Here is a 19,641-nt window from a genome sequence, read left to right as displayed (position 1 = left end):
TTAATTATAATTATCTATCATGATCCATTTTTGAATGACTTGTGCCATCCTTGTCCTTTATGACCCCAATAATGTCGGGTGTCGAGCGCTCGGTCGCAAAGGGTCCCAGGTCCTGTAAAGGGTGTCCCATTGACTTTGGCTGCAGAGCATCAATCTAGTTTAAAATTTTTTAAATTGGCTTTTAAAATTACTCTCCGTTGGAACATACTATCTGATAGTCTGTTGGACTTCGGAGAATTTGTAATTGTGGCGTATGAGAATAATCTCTCTACAGGAGCCGACGATGGTAGTGGAGTATTAAATTTCAAAAATATCTTTTTTATTGCAGCATATTTATCCAGGATAGAGTATTCTATACTTCTTTCTTGAAAAAAGTGTAATACCTGTAAGTAAATGATAAATGATAAAAAAATGATTGAAAGTACTACTCACTTCAAGTTCTGCTTTGGCAGAATATTCTGTAGCTACGTTTTGCGTAGTATCATCTTCAAAATCAAAAAAATTGTCCTGAGTAGACGATGGTTGTGGCGTACTTATATATTCCTCATTGCATTGAAGTTCTGTGGCTATAGCATTTTTGAAGAGATCCAGTAGTCTGTTTCGATGATACTCCGGAATGCATTTCAGCCACTTATTTTTAAATTGGGGATGCGTTAGTGCTGTCAGGGCAGCATAATCTGCCTCCGGCTTCAAAAATTTCAGGTAAGCAATGAACCTCTTTTGAAAACTGTCACGGAGACATATGCTTATTGGTCCGCAAAATTTCCACTGTGCTTTTGCCAATTTTGATAATTTTCTGTCTAAGGATAGTAAGCACGGTAATAGTGTTCCATAGAAAATATTATCGGCTTGTAAAATGTCGATTGCTTCTGCAATCGGCGCGGTACACTCTAAATGTTCTTCCAAATAAATGAAATCGTTTTCCTTTAAACTGTTTTTAAATCCTAAAGCTTTTCCCAGATCATTCACTTTGTTCTTGATTTGTACAATCTGCTTCAGGGAATCGTACAAAGAATTCCAGCGTGTTTCGCCGGGTCGTTTTAATGAATGACCAATTGTCTGCTGTATTACTTCAGTGGATTTCGGCCTCATCGCTGCCTTCCAAAATATGTTGCATTTGTGCAACAAATCATTATGAATGATGGACAAACCTTCATTTTTCTTAATGGCTTGCATCATGTCCGTCGTAGCACACAAATTCAATGTGTGTGCCGAGCATCGAATATGACGTGGTAATAAGTCGATAACACCACATTTATCTATCGCACTTTCTTCTTCTTCGTTGTCTTCTTCAGTGGAAGAATCAGAGGAGGAAGCACTTGTATAATCCTCTTCAGCTTCAGGTTCGATCGACGTTTCCTTCACACCGAATATCTTAAATGCCTTTGCGAAATTGCTGGCATTATCAGTAATAGTCGCAACAATTTTTTCACCGTTTAATCCGAATTCTGCATGTATGTTGTGTAAAAGTTCGGTTATTTTATCGAAAGCATGCATACCAGGAAAGCGGCGACAAGCTAAAGCTGCTGATTTTCTTTTTAAATTTGGTGTGATCCAATGGGCTGTAACACCAAAGAAGCTCCGTCGTCTTCCTGACCAAATATCTGCAGTCGTACAGACAAATTCAACGGTCTTCAACTCTTCTTTTACATCACACATATTGTCCATGTACATTTTGGAAATTGTTCTCCCCAGTCCGCGTCGACTTATTTTTGTTGCTACTCCTAAATTGTCAAATATTCGGCGAAAGTACGGATCCTCTACCGATTTCAGCGGTATCATTGAATTGATTACGTATCTCGCGACATCGACTTCAAATTGATTTTGATTTCGGTTCTTCAGAATTACACTACTTCCACATATTCGTTTCTTCTTCGCCGATTCTGAACAATATTCCTCAAACTGTGTAGTATGTTTCCGCTTTAAGTGTGAGCGAAAATTAGAGGTTGAATTTATATGTCCCTTGATTTCTTTGCCTCCCGGTAGGCAAAATTTGCACAAGGCAACAGCACAGTCATCAGTAGATTTCTCGGGTAGGAATGAAAAATATTTTCCCTTCAAAATATTTGGTATTTTTACTTCCAGAAGAGAATTTTCATCTGAAGTCGATGTCGACTCCTGAGATACACCAGCAATATAGCTGTCCTGCGTTTGGCACTCAGTGTCACTCATTGTAAAATGTTTATATTACGCTAGACTATACTACACTACACTAACTATGTTACACTAAAGTAAACTAAAGTAACTGTATTACACTAAAGTAAACTAAAGTATCTATGTTACACTAAAGTAAACTAAAGTAACTATGTTACTTTAAAGATAAAGTAAAGATGTTATTTTTATAAACTGTGTCTACAACTCTTTGAAGTGCTCGAACGATGCTCTGGTGACGATTGCTGTCGCTGTCCTAAGACTGATTCTAGGATTCTTGTAACTGCATTTCTCCCACATTTATCCCTACTCTGTCAAGATAATGCTTCAAAGGTTGCTAAAAATGCTAAAAAGCAATTCCGGAGTTTTCCGCACGTTCCCAAGTGTCCACATCTGTGTACCATTTGTGAGGAAGGCGACGCTCCTGAAGAGCGTTTATGATCACCTGAGTGTAAGGTCCACATCTGTGTACCATTTGTGAGGAAGGCGACGCTCCTGATGAGCGTTTATGATCACCTGAGTATAAGGTCGGATGCAATAAGGGAATTAGCGCTCGAAAACTTAATACTCTACTACCAAAGTCAATGTACTACAGGACCTGGGACCCTTTGCGACCGAGCGCTCGAAACCCGACATTAATGGGGCCATAAACGACAAGGATGGCACAAGTCATTAAGAAATGGATCACGATAGATCATCGGATCTTTGCGAAAGTATCATCAATTGACTCCATGTGTTTTCCCGATAAAAATAGTACTCAATTCGATTTAATTCGGACTATAATTAACGAAATTACACGAAAAATTGCTTTCCAGAATTTAAAGTCAAGTTCGTTAAAAGTTGTCCGATTTTCACGATATTTTAACACTTTCATTGGAAGAATGCTAGAATTCCATTAATGTTACTTTGATATCGATAAGATGGGAAATAAAGAACTTTATCAAATGTAAAAGTGGTGGCACGTGGCGAAGCGAATTCTGTAAGAGGGGACCGCTGCGTTGCTTCGCTCGCCTCGGCCCTTGAAGGATCCAACAGGTACCTGCCGAAACTATCCGAGCTTCGAATAAAGATACAGATAAAAGTGAAAAAATTATTCGAAGCTCAGAGGGTAAGGCCTTCGAATAAGAAAAGTATCTTTGGTCCGTCGGATAACTTCCCGTCGAATAAACTGGTTTATCCGTAGCGCTTTGGATAAGATACTTTTCGATTATTCGAACTTCGAATAGAGACATAGATGAAGATGAAAAAATTATTCGAAGTTCAGAGTGAAAAACCTTAGAATAAAAAAAGTATCTTTGGTCTGTCGGATAAATTCTCGTCGAATAAATTAGTTCATCCGTGGCGCTTCGGATAAGATACTTCGTGATTATTCGAACTTCGAATAACGGATAAGAATAAAGTATCTTTTATTCGACGAAGTTCGAATACAATTTTGAGCTTTTATTCGAACTTAAAATTTTTTATCTAAATACATTTTTGCCCATCTCTGCCTGCATCCTTTATATCACCTTATCCCTTAAATGCAAATGTAAAAATTTCTTGTATTTGCTTACTGTTTTTATTTAGATACATAAACTATACATTAACTTCATACATCACCAAACTTTTAATGATTAAAAAATTCGTATATTTCTGACACAGTCAGCTTTTTGTCTGTGGCAGCGTTTATTGCCTGAACGATCATTTCGGCAAATGTAAATGGGGCTGTAATTCCGAATGTCATGAAATTTGGAGGGTTGGTTGGGAGCAGGTAGACGACCCCAAATTTAAAGTGATATCTTCGGCTTCTTATTAGTTTCCGAGATATTAATTCATAACTTTCGGTACAATACATAGACTTTTGGCTATACAGACGTAACTAACATAGTCATCTTCGCTGTAGCAACCCTCATCGTCAAGTGTCGAACAGCCATTGACACCATAGCGATATCGGCTTCCGTTTCTATAGGGTTTCGCATGTAAAATCCATTTTTTTAAAAACTTTTTGTAACTTTTTTCTTTCCTTGTCATATGATGACCAATCTAACCGACCAACCAACACAACAAAAATCGTATTTTGTTAGGTTATATATTTCAGATCATCTTAGTTTTGGAAAGCCCTTGATGAGAGGAACACAGTGGTGTGGGTGGGAGGTCTTTTGTTAGGATTTGTTGGGTTAGGGTTAGGGTTAGCTGTAAAGTAATAGAGTGTAAGTCGCTATGATATTTCGGTCAATGGCAAACTCTTATACAGGGTGTTAAAAAATACCCTGAAGACCTCTACACCGCTGGATAGATCACGAAAAATCAAAGTGAAAAGTTCTGCAGCATTTTTCCATGGGATCAGTAGTTTAGCCACATTTCGTTGTTAAAAATTGAAAAATTGATCAATCGGCGCTAAGATTGAGTGGCAAGACCCACAGACTAGGAGACCAGGCCCTCCAAACTCCCGTATTTAATGCTGTAACTAAAATTAGTTTGGCGCAGAAAATCCAGGCGGCGCTGGTGTCGATACAAACGCATATAAATGATATCGGTGAGGTACACACACACAAGCACATGGTCCCTATATACGTGTGCATGGTCTTATTCAGTCTTATTCAAAACGGTGAAAAATAAAAATAATGATAGGGAAAAAATTACAACAATATATAAAGGGGAATGGAAATATATTAAATTTTTACTATGTATATAATATAAAAATATTATGAAAAATAGAGTTATAACTAATATAAAGAAGTATAATTCTAATTCTAATTATAAATAATATAAAAAGTAGAAGTATACAATAAATCATACATTCTGCTTGCAGATTACATTATTATACATTAATTTACATACATACAATACAAAACATACATACATCTCCGTCTACAAGTATGCGGACACCCTCTAAAACAGAATGTTCTTTTTAAACATGAACCAAATGAGATTTCTTGAGGAGTTGTACAAAATGAATCTACTAGATGATGTGTCTGGTCGTTTAAAAAAATTACAATTTGTTGAAATCGTTAAAAAAAATAGTGAAGGATAATAATAACAGTATCAATAACAATAATAAATCGTATCAGTATGACTTGGTATCACTGTCCACGCTGTCGCTTTAGTGACCGTTATCGTGGTTAATCGCCATATTTTTTTAGTCTCTTTAAATTTTGAAACAATTGAAAAACGCGGCGTTAAATTTCGCGGGAACATGACGTCACGATATCTTTAGTTGCGTATGTTAAAATCAGTGATACAAGCTATGCATGTAGAGAAGCGACATCAGCGCCGCCTGGATTTTCTGCACCGAGTTAAAATTTGTAAGTTCACAAGAGTGGAACTTGGAGGACCTGTAGGAGACTAGCCTCCTCTGCCGTTGACGAGTCACGGCGCTGTGCGTCGTGCTTACGCATGCGCCGAGAGTCTAGTGAAGACGGAATTAATTGATTATTTAAATAATTCAAACGTTGTTTGCTATTGTAAAAATAGCAATTTTATGGTTTTTTGGATATGTTCGGGATCAATCATTACTACAGGATATAGACGAAAATTGTACGTGTACAATGTATCAAACCGTTTAATAAATTGAAACAACTGGATATAACCCACTAATAGATTAAACAAATAAACAAACGAACGAGCGAACGAACGAGTTCACATCACATTCTTCCAGAATTAAAATAAAAAATAGATAAAAAAACATAACATTCATCTAGAATTAAAATAAAAAATAAATAAAAAGAAATCATATATGTCTAGGATTAAAATTGTCCACCAGACTCCAGTAATGGCCTCTTTTTCCTATCGCTTTAGTTTTTTCTCTCCTAATAAAATATTCTTGTGATGTTAGCTCCCGCCGAACTCCATTCTGCCATTTTTTGTTTCCAGTTTTATAGTACGGAAAGGTGTTTCCAATAAATAAATTTTGGAGACTGTCAGTTTCTTGTTGCTAGATGTTGATTCGTCCGCTGGGGCATAACATTATTAATTTATCTTTTGCCTCGTTCCATTTAGTATATAAATTTTGATCGAAGATCTCCTAAATCTTGTAAAGCAATTATTTTAAAATAAAAATATTAAGTCAATGTTGGTTAATCATGGTTGACCGAAGACTTACCTGTGTTTCGGCAGTACTTTTTAATTCTTCTAGACTTAATAGCAGTCTATTTAGTTCATTGTAATTTTTTTTCAATATCTTCTATTATTTTATATTGTTTTGTTTCAATTTGGTTAAAGACGCACAGTGGTTCAACTTACCGATTTGGCTGGTCAAAATTATTTATGATGCTTAACAGATTCAGGATGCTCCCAAATAATGCCTTATACAGTTTTTCTTCAAAAAAATTATTTTTTTATGTCTTAAGTAAGAATTATGTTAAACAAATGAAACAAAAAAGCAATAAATTGTCGAAGTAACCAATAAAAACTAGTGCAAACTTTTAATGTTAAAACCATTTTTAATATTTAAACAGTACATTTTTTTAAATTATAATGAGACTTGATCATATTTATAAATTTCTGTCCGAAAGTTGTTCTTCATCTGATGAAGAATTTTCTGCAGTATGCGGAGTTTCTGCTGGAAGGAACATTTCAATAGTCTCCTTCAAAAATGGCTTTGTCCTTTTTCTCGGCATCTTTCTTATGCTAGTTAATAATGGGTCAGATGTTAAAAATAATCGATTGATCACATCCAGGTTACATAATTCTCTGAAAAATTTTCTCGAATAATTTTGTCTATACAGGGTGTCTCGTAACTTGTGGAACTCCTGGAAACGGGGGGTTGCTGAGGTGATTCTGAACAACATTTTCGCTCGGTCGTGGTCGTGAACAAATGCATTGGCACAGCGTGGGTATCAAGTGAAGCGTGCGATAAATGTTACATCGTCTTAAATTAAGAACAATGTGGAATCATTCGTTATTCATGAATAATGAATGCGTTTGTTCACGATCACGACCGAGCACGGCTGACAGCCAACGCTCTCGTGGTTCGGCCTGCGCTAAAGGCGCGCTCGATTGGCCAGTATAATCTAAAATGTTTGTTGCGAGCTTCAGCTGCTTCCTCCGATAACTGGCGAATTGGGAGTAAAGCGTGTTCGATTGTAACTGAACCGTGAAGAAGTACCTTGTGCATGGTTGGCGTCATCGGATATCAAGAATATAAATTTACATATAATTTTGCAGTGTCTAGGGTGTATTTATCGAATTTTGTAGTGTTTTGTAGGCGTTTAGTGGAGGAGAGAGAGTTTCGTCTCCCCGGACGCCTTGAGTTCGAGTTGGGGAGCGCTAGATGGCGGCGAAATTGAACGGAGCCTCTCGCAAGCGCTCGCCCGGCATGCCGTTCTGATATACATATATAAGTTCCGAATATCGGTACGATAAGTGTCTGGGGCAGGGATCGTCTGTTGTCAGCCCTACTGACGAGTCTAACAGACGATCCCGAGATGAAACGCCTTTTTCTCTCCTACAGTTTATTTTATGACCATTTGAAATTGTTTCTAAAATTACTGCAAAACTCTTTTTTTGGGTAGCAATTCATTTTTTCGTTTAGTAATTTGTTGTACGATGGATAGAATAATTGATTTGATTGTCTGATGATTAAATATTGGTGTTTTGATAGACCAGCTTCAACAAACATTGGCAAGGCTTTTAATGGTGACAATTGCAATGTTTCATTAGATCTGTGCTGGAGTATTGAATAAGCAGTTTTATATTTTTACTTTTCGGAACGAAAACGGTCCTACTCGCTAGTAACGCCGGTGGGAATCCGCCTGTAGCGAGGACGATGTTAAAAAGGAGGGCCCTTACAGATGGTGGGACGGCCCTCCATTGGCGAACGCTTATACCGTCCGGTCCGGGGGCTGACTGAAGTGGCAAGGTGGTAGCTGCCACTTCCTCGCAAGATACAGGGTACCACAGGTGTGCCAGCTCGGGCTTACGCCCTGATGGTGGGGCTGGCGGTACCGGTTTGGACTTCTGTCCAACGAACGGCCCCCAATGCGAGGCCATACGTCTCACATCGGGGACCGCCGAAGGTACACCACCTGTGGCATCCAGTATCTCGCGAGCTGCCCATGACATGTTCGACCGGAATAGCCGCTGTATGCGTGCATATTCCAGCCGACGCTGGGCTTTCTTCCCCGGACGGGAGGTAGGGCGCCGCCTTTGCGGTCGCAAATGGTTTCCGGCTTGAGGAGGGAAGACAGAGCCAAGCCAAGATGACACGCCCGCACTGACGTCTATACCTTCCAAACAGTCTTGGGCCATGTGGGACAAGTTGTCAGTGTCCCACCCTCGGATATTAAGGACCACCGGGATAAGACCCCGGATGGCACCCTCAATATCATGCCCGAGGTGGCCCAAGAATGAGGCGTTGGAAGGAGAGGCGTCAGTGGGGGCTGGCTCGGCTCGCACAGGGGCGCACGGCGTCGAGGTCGCTCGTGGCGACCGGAGAGGAGAGGAGGCGCTCTCAGCATTGCTGCTGGAGCTAGCGGAGGACGCATTAAGGTCCTCCAGTGCCGCCGCAACAAGGCTCCGGTATACTTGTCCCCGGCGCGCACCCTTGATAGCTTCAAGGGTGCGGTCGGGAACCACGGTTATCAGATGTTGGTTGATAAACCGGATACCTTGTCGGACCGCCATGGCCTCCTCCCTCGCCATGAGGCGCAGTTCTTCGGCGCTCCATTGACGCTTCACCCTGTGCACGTCTATCTCCTCGTTGACGATTGCCGGATGTGCAGATTTTCGATGGACACCCAAACCGATTTTGCTCGCAAACGCTCGATCACAATTTGGACATGGGTATGACATGGGGATCGCTTCAGGGATAGCCAAACTACTATGGGGATCGGGAGGGGAAAGGCTCCGCTCCGACAGCGAAGGTTCTGCTGGACCGGCGGGCCGAGGCCCCCGCCGGAGATAATACCTATTATTTGTAGACGCGCCAGCAGTATGAGGCCCGACGGGGTGGCAACCCGACGGGCCACAGCGGGGTTTCCCCCGCTAAGCCAGAGCCCCGTCCGCCACCGGAAAATCCGGTGCCCGGACCACACCACGAGGAGGAGGGGTTGGCACATGGCACCGTTGAGGTGAACCCCAAGCGGCACCTTTGTGGTCCTTTTTTTTTTTTTTCTAAATCTTTAGGATAAGAGATTGTGTACTATAATCTATGCTATAAAAATAAAGGAACGAACGAAATGTAAACATAACTCTTTCAAGTGTCCCTGAGGCGTTGTCTTACACGTAACAGTAGACTTAAACACGAGGGGGAGAATACATCCATTGGAATTCTTTCTTCTGGACTCCTTTAGCTAGAGCCTGAAGTAGAGCCATTCTTTCATTTCCAGCTGGTATGGTAAAAAGTCTTCGATATGTTAGATTCCCCGCTAATCGGTTGAGAATTTGAGACTGGTCCAAATTAACAAAAATATGTTGGAGGGCAGGCTTGAAAGTCTCAAGTCCAGCAAGCTCAGGGTGATTAGATGGAGGGACTACCGTTTGAATTTTCCCCTCAGCCACTTTCAGGACATAGTAACCTTTGTACTCCCCTTCTTTATCGAGACTCACGTAATTAATTTTTTGCCCTGGTTCCATGGGGAATGTGACAGGCATCGATATCTCTGAGTCCTGTAGGGTCTTGGGAGGTGGTAATAGATCGAGTTTCGCAGCCTTCAAAGCAAACGTCTCGACTGTCTCCGTCAGTCCCGACAGGCGTTCTGATGTCGTCCTCATTTGATCATTTATCTTCAGCGTGTGATCACGTTGCTGAGCGTACTCATCCAATAAACTCTTGAAATTCTTATTCATGTCTGTATATAAAGCATGCAGACCTTCCATGACATCGATTTCAGGACGGACCCGCCTAACAACAGTCTTGAAACACCTGATGAATCCTATGATACTTTCCGGGTCATCTACCACAGTTGATGCTAGAGATAAAGCAGTGTCATCTAGCGCAAGACGCTTGCAATGCTTAATAACGTCCCTAATCCGGACAAGCAAAGCTACGTATCGTGGATTGATAGCTAACTCCAAGTGTTCAAACGAACTGGACCACTTCTCGTATAATTGAGACTCATCAAAAGTGATAGTGACCGTTCAGTGAGTTGCATGATCCCGCTTGGAAATCAGCTGTTCAGCGTAACATGTTGTCTTCTCGAATGCTAAGGATCGGCACAATGACCCAGTGGCAGCCAACCATTCTTATTACAGTGGGTCATTCAACGACAAATGGGTAATTTTCATTTACATTATTCTTGCATTTTTTCAAATTTAACGTAGGTTATAATTCACATCTTGATTAGTTATTGCTTATATCTTAATCCTTTTTTTATTATCTGCAAACTTATTTAAAAAAAACAGAAAAAAATAATATCGATTTATTTATTCTACATGACACCTATTTTTTTCATTCATTATTCCATACAACTTTTGCCCAACGAGTCCTACTATACCGACGCGGTGGCGATGCACTTGATCACGGCTGAACGCAGAACCACCGACGAGATACTGTTAAAGACTGCCATCCCCTGTGTTAAAGCACCGACGAGATACTGTTAAAGACTGCCAACCCCTGTGTCACCGACGAGATACTGTTAAAGACTGCCAACCCCTGTGTTAAAGTTCGGCACGCCAAGTGGGCCCATTGGGCCTGGGGTACGATCGGTAAATAGGAATGATGGATAATGTAGAATAGTGATATTATCCATTGTACCGCCGAAAAAAACTGTTATACCACCAACGAGATGATTTAACTTTGTCACAGTACAATAATTATCTCGTCGGTGCTGCTTGGAAAACAATTATATTTTATCTTATAATTGGATTACATTTTTATTATAATACAATAATACAATTATTGTAATAATCGATATTAAATAAATATATGAAAAATAAGAATATTTGGTACCTAACATTGTGAAAAAATATAGAAGAATTGAATAAAAAATAATTCGAAAATTACTGTTATATCTATAAAATAATGATTCTTAAACCAAAAATATCATTTAACTGTTAACAGAGACTCGTCTCTTAGCAGACTGTTAACAGGTGGGCATTTTTACCTTTTTCATAGGTAGCGGAAGTAGGCATTTTTAACAGAGAATGACATACTAAGCGCTTAGTATATTCCCTTATTCTGCCATGTGGTGAACAGAGTCGAACGTCCCAAACGTTTAAAAGCTTGCGTCCTTGCATACCCGCGATGACACTAGCGCACTCAAGGGAGGCTAAGGGGCTCTAGCATCCCTCAAAGAAAAAGGAAGGAGAACAACAGAAAATTTTCCAAAATCTGTTCCTAATTAAAGTAGTGTTACTGTTTATGTAACATATTAAGACTGTAGTTCCGAATACGACCGGTCGCCGATCAAGATGAAATTTTGAGGGGCAGAGGGGAGAGGGGAGGGGAGGGGGGAGGGGGGAGGGGACCCCAAATATAAAGTGGTATCTTCGGCTTCCTATTAGTTTCCGAGATATTAATTAAAAACTTTCGTACAATACATAGAATTTTTCCTATACAGACGCAACTAACACTACCGTCTTCGCTGTAGCAACCGTCATCGTCAAGTGTCGAACAGCCGTTCACACCATAGCAATATCGTCTTCCGTTTCTATAGGGTGTACCATGTAAAATCCATTTTTTTAGTTACATTACGTTATGTTTTATATTGTATTACTAATTTTCAAGGAATTAAACACATTTGATTTATACGTAGGTTAGGTTAAGCTAGACAAATGTTCGGCCGCCGGGAGGCGGCCGGCAACGCTACGCTAGTCGTCGTATCTCCAATGTTTTGAATAGGACACCCTATAGATAGTTAGGTTGGAACCCCCGCTGTGTCAACGGCTGTTCGACACTTGACGATGTCAGCTTACTACAAGGAAGACGGTTGTGTTAGTTACGTCTGTATAGGAAAAATTCTATGTATTGTACGAAAGTTTTTAATTAATATCTCGGAAACTAATAGGAAGCCGAAGATACCACTTTATATTTGGGGTCCCTTCCTCCCTCCCCCTGCCCCTAAAAATTTCATCTTAATCGACGACCGGTCGTATTCGGAACCTCATTCCATATTAATAACAGTTTTTTGTATTAAAAATATTTTAATACAATATTTTAAAGAAATAATAATAGCATCGACCAGATAAAATATCATCTCATGTCTCATGTTACAGTTCAGCACCGAACCTCGTCGTTGGTAAACTCACTGATTCTGGTTCTGTTTCTTACTGCGGCCGCAATACATATATTCTAGAGGGTGTAAGAAAACGTCGAATTTTTTCGCCGCCGCCAACTCCCATAAGGATGGCAGTCCTTAACAGTATCTTGTCGGTGGCAGAACAAACCTAACACACCCGTGGTTCGGCCCGTGCTAAAGGCGCGCTCTGATTGGCCAGTGTTTTTTGTTAATAACTCGAAAACGAAGCGTTCGTCAACATTTTAGCAAAGGAAAGAGTTGTTTAGAATCACATTGTCAATCATCCCTCTAACGTTGCTCACGTAGTCATTGGACACCCTGTATAGATGCAGATACTATGCCGGTAAAATAGAGAGTGACATTCATGTAAAAAGAAATTTTTTTCGAGTCGCCAAAAATCCTTCTCGCAATCATCATTTTTATCAAAAAAGAATCTAGTTCCAAAATTTTAGCCAATTCGGAGCATGAAGGTTTTCGGAAGTTTAGCCCGCTATGCCGCGCCGCCTCTGCCTACGCTCTTTCCGCGGATACAATAAATTTCTACATTATCTATGTAACCGTGAAAATATGTACAGTTACAACTTATACCATGTAATGCTTTTTGTCTAAATAACAATTGTGTGCAATTTCAACCCCCTACCCCCTGATAAGGGAGATATCAGGGTAAAACCCCAAAACTTTAATATTTTTTTTCTCGAAAACTATTTTAGATTTGAACAGATTAAACTGCAAATAGTAGGTACTCATTAGCTGTATTTCATAATTTTTTTTTCAAAATTTTTATCCAACAATTAAGGGTTGAAAATTAATAAATAATTTTTTGAAGGTGATTTTTATAAACAATTCCTTGAGTGACACCCACCGAAAAAAATTAAGAATAATCCTTTACTATTTAAGTATTATCTGTAAAAGTTTCAAGAGTATCGGATTTGTACAACATGCTTAAACAAAAATAAAACCAGTGCAACGCCCCTTCATAAGGCAAAGCCAGGCTGAATATTGGAGGCGCTCAACCTAACCGACCTACAGGAGAACACAAGAGAATCATTGTCAGTGTTATTTAAATTCAATGTTGGATACACCGTTTTAATATCTTGTATTAATTGTTGAAAGGGATCCAGTCCTTTTATCCGCACAATTCTGTGCCACATATAGGCACACATGTGCTCCGCAAGATTTTCTTTACGGTATCCCGCATTTGTTACATTGTATTTTAGGTGCTTCCAAGATCCCTCAACCTTCTGCGTATTCGCACCCGTTTCCTCGTTTACAAAACGCCCGGTACCCATTTGGCTGTGGTTAACAGTTTTGTGGGTATAATGCATCCTGGGTATATTTTCTATGTCATTATACCCTCTCCAACAGTCAGTCCATATTTCTATACCGGGTGCCACATGTTTTGTAATTCGAGAGCTTCTCGTCCTGAACACGAATCCGAAAACCGAATTGCTCTATCTCCCTCAGTTTTCGAAAAACACAGGTTTTTGTAAAAACATGCATTTTGGGGGGAAAATGACCTATTACGCGGAAACTAAAAGCGCTAGAACATTCGCATTGGTCTCATAAGATAGAGGAGAGTTTCCCGAATACATTCATATATATAGTTATTATATTACATGGTTCTGAATAGATGTAAATGTTGATGAAAGTTTAAAAAATAGCCGGCGCACGTATTTCCTACGTATTACTTTTGTATTTTTAAGAAAAGTTTTCTATCTAGCGCGAATTCTCTATACAGTACCGAATTTTGTAGACATTTCCGAAGAAGAAACTATATGGGGTAAGTATTGGAGCAGTATGCACTTCGAGTAAATCGAAAAAATATCTGCCGGTGACGCGTGTATCTGCCAGGCGGCCATAGCTCGCTCTCTTCACCTAGTCAGTGCCGTAGCTACGCGTAATCAACACTAATGGTGGGGTTTAATATACATTTACATTTTATTATATCTATAATGTTTGATTTTTTTGTTGCTATTATTATTATTTCCCTTTTGTTGTTATTCATCATTATTGTTAAATACCAACAATAAAATGATAAAATACTTTAATTTTGTTACGTCGCGAGCGAGAGATACGGCGCGCGACGTACAAAATAAAAAAACGAGAATTTTACTTATTATGTTGGCTGATACGCGGTTGAGAACGGTATTAGCGCTGCCACCAGTCCTAATCGCTCGAGACGATGTTAGATCCTTCGCGATTAAAACAATAAAAGAGTTGATAGATTAATTAATAGTTAATTAAGATATTAATCGGGTTCGTCAATGCTCTAGTCCCATACGGGCCCCTCGTGTGAATTTGTACGAAGATGGTAGGCGTGAAAATAAGGAAAAAGGAAGTATTTGAAATGTAAATCAATTAAACTAATTAGGTGTAACAGAAATATAATCTCAAAAAGGTAAATGTAACAATAAAAATGGTTGGTTAACAGAAAATGCGAGCTGTTTGAAATATAACAGAAAATAAATGCATTATTAAGAAAAGTTTAGATTTTATGAAAAACGAAACTATTGATTATAGAATAGATAGAGGTTGATTAAATGGTTCGATGATTCGAGCGACGATGTCGTGTAAAGAATCTAAGCGAGAATCAAAGGAAAAGAACGGTCCCAGAGGGTAAACTACCAGAGCCTAGGTTTCGTGGGGCCGTCCTCCTTGTGTGTAAGATCGGAATTTTCCAAATAGTTTAAATATTCGATACCTTATGTCTCTATTGTGAACGGAATGATCTAGAGGGAAACTTTCCAGAATACGCGGTTTCGTAGATCGCCCGTTTTGCCTCGCCACGTCCAGATTCGTCGTATTTGATAAAATGAAATGGACAACTTACCAGGAATCAAGGTGAAATAATAATATCTGATAATAGATTGTTAGTAGCTTTTCTCTGGTGTCGTTGGAAAATCTGGAAATCAAAGAAGAGATGAGGAAACTGCCACTGCACTACGCGTTCGCGATCGGCCTTTATTACGGCATTACGGAACGATTAATTACGAAACGAGCACAAAAGTATTGTAAAGACGACGCGACGCGAAAGGAAAAAAAAACCAAAAAGAAAAGTAATTAATTCAGCGGACGGTTTAAAACGAAAGAGAAAAGGATAGTGATTGAAAAGTGTGAAATTTAACGTATTCGCAAGAGTCTTTAACGCGGAAAACGCGAACCGCAATCTCCCGGCACTCTGCCTTTTTCAAGGACTTTACCGGTCAGCTAATTTCTACGATTTTCACACGAAACTATTGCTCGACGCGAACACGGGCTCCCCGCCACGTACCTCACGATTTTTCGACGAAGAGTGATTTGCCTCAGTCAAGCGATCGTGTCTCAGGGTTCGACCCGCGATCAAGGGCCCAAAGTGGGGACATCATTTGGCAAATCGGGGTACGTGACGGAGGGGAAATCCCGCGCGTATTGGGCTAGTTGGCCGCTCTTCCTAGTTCTCTCATCCCTTCTTGACTTCTACTTCTACCTTCGTCTAAGGTTGTCCATTTCTTTCTACCCCTCTAACGCTACGACGGATTTCATGCGTCGCAAGTCTAAAGTTCTGGAATATTCGAAATCTATTACGACTTAATTCATTCGAGTTTGCTTAATCAAAGAGGCTTCTACAATGATATTTCCGGTATCGAAGGAGGTCTTCGTTTTATTAGAAATATTTGGTTTACTGGTTTGAATGACCATTAGTTAAATAACGTTAATTATTATTCCTACGTTAATTACTCTGTTAATCTCGTTGTTTAGCGGTTTACGCGCGATGCAACCGGTGTTTTATAATCGTCGACAAATTGCGGATACATGCGTATCGCATTTAGTTAACATTCATTCCGCTCTTATTAGTTATTAACATTCTTATTCGTATCTCGACGATTTACGTATATTCGAACGTTCTACGTTTAACGTTTAACGGCGATGTTTATGGTCTCGGTCGACCTTTGTCTCGAACATTCGTGAACGATTTCGAACTACAGTGGTTGTCACGCAAACCCTCGCATTCTAATATCATTCAAACAGTTTCATTCCGTTAAATTCCAATTGCTTTGTTCTTAATCACACGCACTCCTCGTGGAAGGGTCGGCTGACGCATGCTTTGCAGGTATGAGAGGTACCTCGCTAATAAAATAGAAGAAAATTCTTTTTATGTTGTACGGTTAAGTTGGGAAATTTCCAAGTGCGTCGCACTGCTTAACCGCGCGGCGAAGGATGTTTATGGTATTGTAACGACCCGTTAAGAAGACCCAGCACCTTTTTCATTTCGTTGTTGTTGTTATGATTTATTTTTGGTTTAAATATTGTACAAAATAGTTAAGTTAATTTTTACGTTTAATTGAATTTATAAAAAAGTAATTAGTTTGATTTGTATTATACTTCTTATAATAAATAAATTTCATTTAATCGATAATATAGTCTGATTGAATAAGTCGATAAGCGATAAGTCGATAAGCAATTAGTCGGTAAGTCAGTCGGTAAATAGATTATCGATAAATGATCGACAAACGAATGCATACGCGCCAGCGCAACCCCGATGATCTCGCGGTGGGGTGAGATTCTAGAGTAGGGTGACCGCGTAGACTAAGGAGCAGGGGTGCTTGGCCGTCACGTGATGGGGAATTCCAGAAATTCAGAGGAACCCTATAAAAAAAAAAAAACGCTAAGTCAGCAGAATCTGACTATAAATAGAGGCGTTCCACGCAGAGCCAGATCAGATCTTCCCTGGCTTCGGTCGGATGCAGACAATACTCTGGAAGTAGAGGAAAAGCTTGCGCTGAATTGCCTAGGCAACTATAGAGCGCGAGATTAGCTCTATCCTTCTCTTTCAGTAGCGACGTACGAGAGTTCGGATCTGTGGACACCCTACTCATGGTACGCAACGTGTTGAACACGTGCTAATACTAAGCCACACGTTCAAGTGTAAAGAGCTAGCGAGGAGCGGAGCTCCTTGAGCAGGCCTGTATTAGCATAGCTCTGGCTAGACCAGAAACCGATTGCGACCTGTAGGTATAGTCCGCTCGTGTCCGAAGGTATCATACAAGCTACTAGAATATAGTTTTCCAGTACTTAGTGTAACTTGGCAAATTGTACAGGGTGTAAAAAAATTAAATGTCACGACCTATATAGGGTGATTCTACACCTCTGGATCGGTGGAGATCTGTCAAAGAAAGCGACCGCAAAATTGACCTTGACCCCTAATTTCAAGGTCAAATTTTTTTATTGGCTTATCGTATAGTGCTCATCGAGGGGATAAAAAGTCTGAAAGGAACTATGTGCCGGAAATCAACCCTTCCCCTAGAAAAAAGCCGTCAAAGTTTCCCTATACGTTAATGCATTAAACGTTGAGTCGCGCGGTACCCCTCTCCAGTGATCTTGGCGCATCAGTCTCGCGTATCGCTCGAATTTCATGCTATAGGATAATTCTTGAATTTCAATCACAATGCCAGCATATAGGAAGGGTAAATTCTAAGAGAGCATATTTAAAAAGACAAAATAACTACTGCGTTTAAATGAAAATAAAAATGAATTTAATTCACTGAAGTTTTGCACTTCGAATATAAACGCATATCTTACGAGCTAAAATAATTTCGTCCCGCTTCGTCAATAGCACACCCGTCCGTCAACAGATAATTAAATTATTTTAATTAAATTATTTTATCACATTTATTACCTTATTATATTTATTATCATATTACATATTATTTTTTATATTATGTTATATCATATATTATTACTTTTTATACTATTATTTTATATAATTCTTTTCTATTATATTTTTATTATTATTGTATTACTTTTATTATTGTTATTTATATATTATATTACTTATCATACTTGTATCATATTATATTATATTACGAATGTTTCGATTAAATTCATTTTTATTTTCATTTAAACGCAGTAGTTATTTTGTCTTTTTAAATATGCTCTCTTAGAATTTACCCTTCCTATATGCTGGCATTGTGATTGAAATTCAAGAATTATCCTATAGCATGAAATTCGAGCGATACGCGAGACTGATGCGCCAAGATCACTGGAGAGGGGTACCGCGCGACTCAACGTTTAATGCATTAACGTATAGGGAAACTTTGACGGCTTTTTTCTAGGGGAAGGGTTGATTTCCGGCACATAGTTCCTTTCAGACTTTTTATCCCCTCGATGAGCACTATACGATAAGCCAATAAAAAAATTTGACCTTGAAATTAGGGGTCAAGGTCAATTTTGCGGTCGCTTTCTTTGACAGATCTCCACCGATCCAGAGGTGTAGAATCACCCTATATAGGTCGTGACATTTAATTTTTTTACACCCTGTACAGAGTATTGGCTGTATTCGAAGATCAAGTCGCGTTAATCATATATTTTGCACTGTATTTCATTATCTAGGGCGTACCTATTATAATTTCTTATTGTATTTCATTATCTAGGGCGTACCTATTGTTATACTTAATATTATACTTACTTAGAGCAATTATAGTTAATTTACTTACTTAAATAAAAGATAATTTTTAGTTTGATACATTAATGTTGGATTTCACTCCTTAACCGCACACCACACGAACCTATAATCCCAATTCTCATTCATACGAGTCGCCTTCTTGGGGAACCGCTCTCCCTATACGTCGGTGCAGTGACGTACCTATCACTGGGTCGTTACAGTATCACTCCCTAAACGGTTTCGACTTTCGAAGTTTTTGTCGTTGCGTAGTTTCGACAAGGCAATCATCCCAAGGAAAGGTTGACTTGTATTATTTGAAAGAACTAAATATAGCCTCCTTGTGTGCCTCGCCTACACAAGCTCGGTATATTGACGGTTAAACTATTGAAACTAACAAGAGAAAAGAAAAAGTAGAATTATAATTTTAATCTCAAACTCCTTTCTTGTGTTCTCCGTGAGGAATCACTTCCAAGTGCTCACGCACCCGACGGTAGAGCACAAGATCGGAGGAGCGCGGACAGGTAACGAGGAAAAGAAATAAATTAGCAAGGCCCTTCCTTGCGCCCCTCACGTGGAAAAGTTTCCAAGTGTAGCGCACCCGATGAGGAACGCAAGGTCGGGTTTATGGAAATGAGCCCGGACGTAACAATTTAAAATTTTTAAATCGATTGACGAGCATTACGACTTTATCAATCGACAGTCGATTGAAGACAATTTTGAAATTTGTTTATGATATAGAAAGAATAAAATGTATAAGATAAAGAATTACCTGCAGTAAACGAACTTAAAAATGTTTTCGTCTTGCTTGACGTTTGTACGTTACATCTTTGTTGTCCTTCATCAAAGTCCAGCATTAATCTGCCAACATTGCACATGATTTTTTTCCTTGGTACCGTTTTTCCATCCTAAAAA

At 39.3% G+C, this 19,641-nt stretch overlaps 2 protein-coding genes across 3 annotated transcripts in view; one reads left to right on the top strand and one right to left on the bottom strand.

The window, feature by feature from the left end:
* Positions 1–19,641, top strand: part of LOC117609861 (uncharacterized) — a 261,342-nt gene that overhangs the window by 27,657 nt on the left and 214,044 nt on the right. The window lies entirely within an intron of this gene.
* Positions 11–1,853, bottom strand: LOC143305332 (uncharacterized). Its single transcript, XM_076688398.1, has 3 exons — positions 433–1,853; positions 192–383; positions 11–139 (listed from the first exon to the last, which is right to left on the bottom strand). The coding sequence occupies exons 1-3, from the start codon at positions 1,780–1,782 to the stop codon at positions 11–13; spliced, it is 1,671 nt and encodes a 556-aa protein (XP_076544513.1). The 5' UTR covers positions 1,783–1,853.

Source organism: Osmia lignaria, chromosome 5, assembly GCF_051020975.1.
Source record: "Osmia lignaria lignaria isolate PbOS001 chromosome 5, iyOsmLign1, whole genome shotgun sequence".
Lineage (NCBI taxonomy): Eukaryota > Metazoa > Arthropoda > Insecta > Hymenoptera > Megachilidae > Osmia > Osmia lignaria.
Note: the sequence above shows the minus strand (reverse complement) of the source record. Positions and strands in the feature narration are given on the sequence as shown.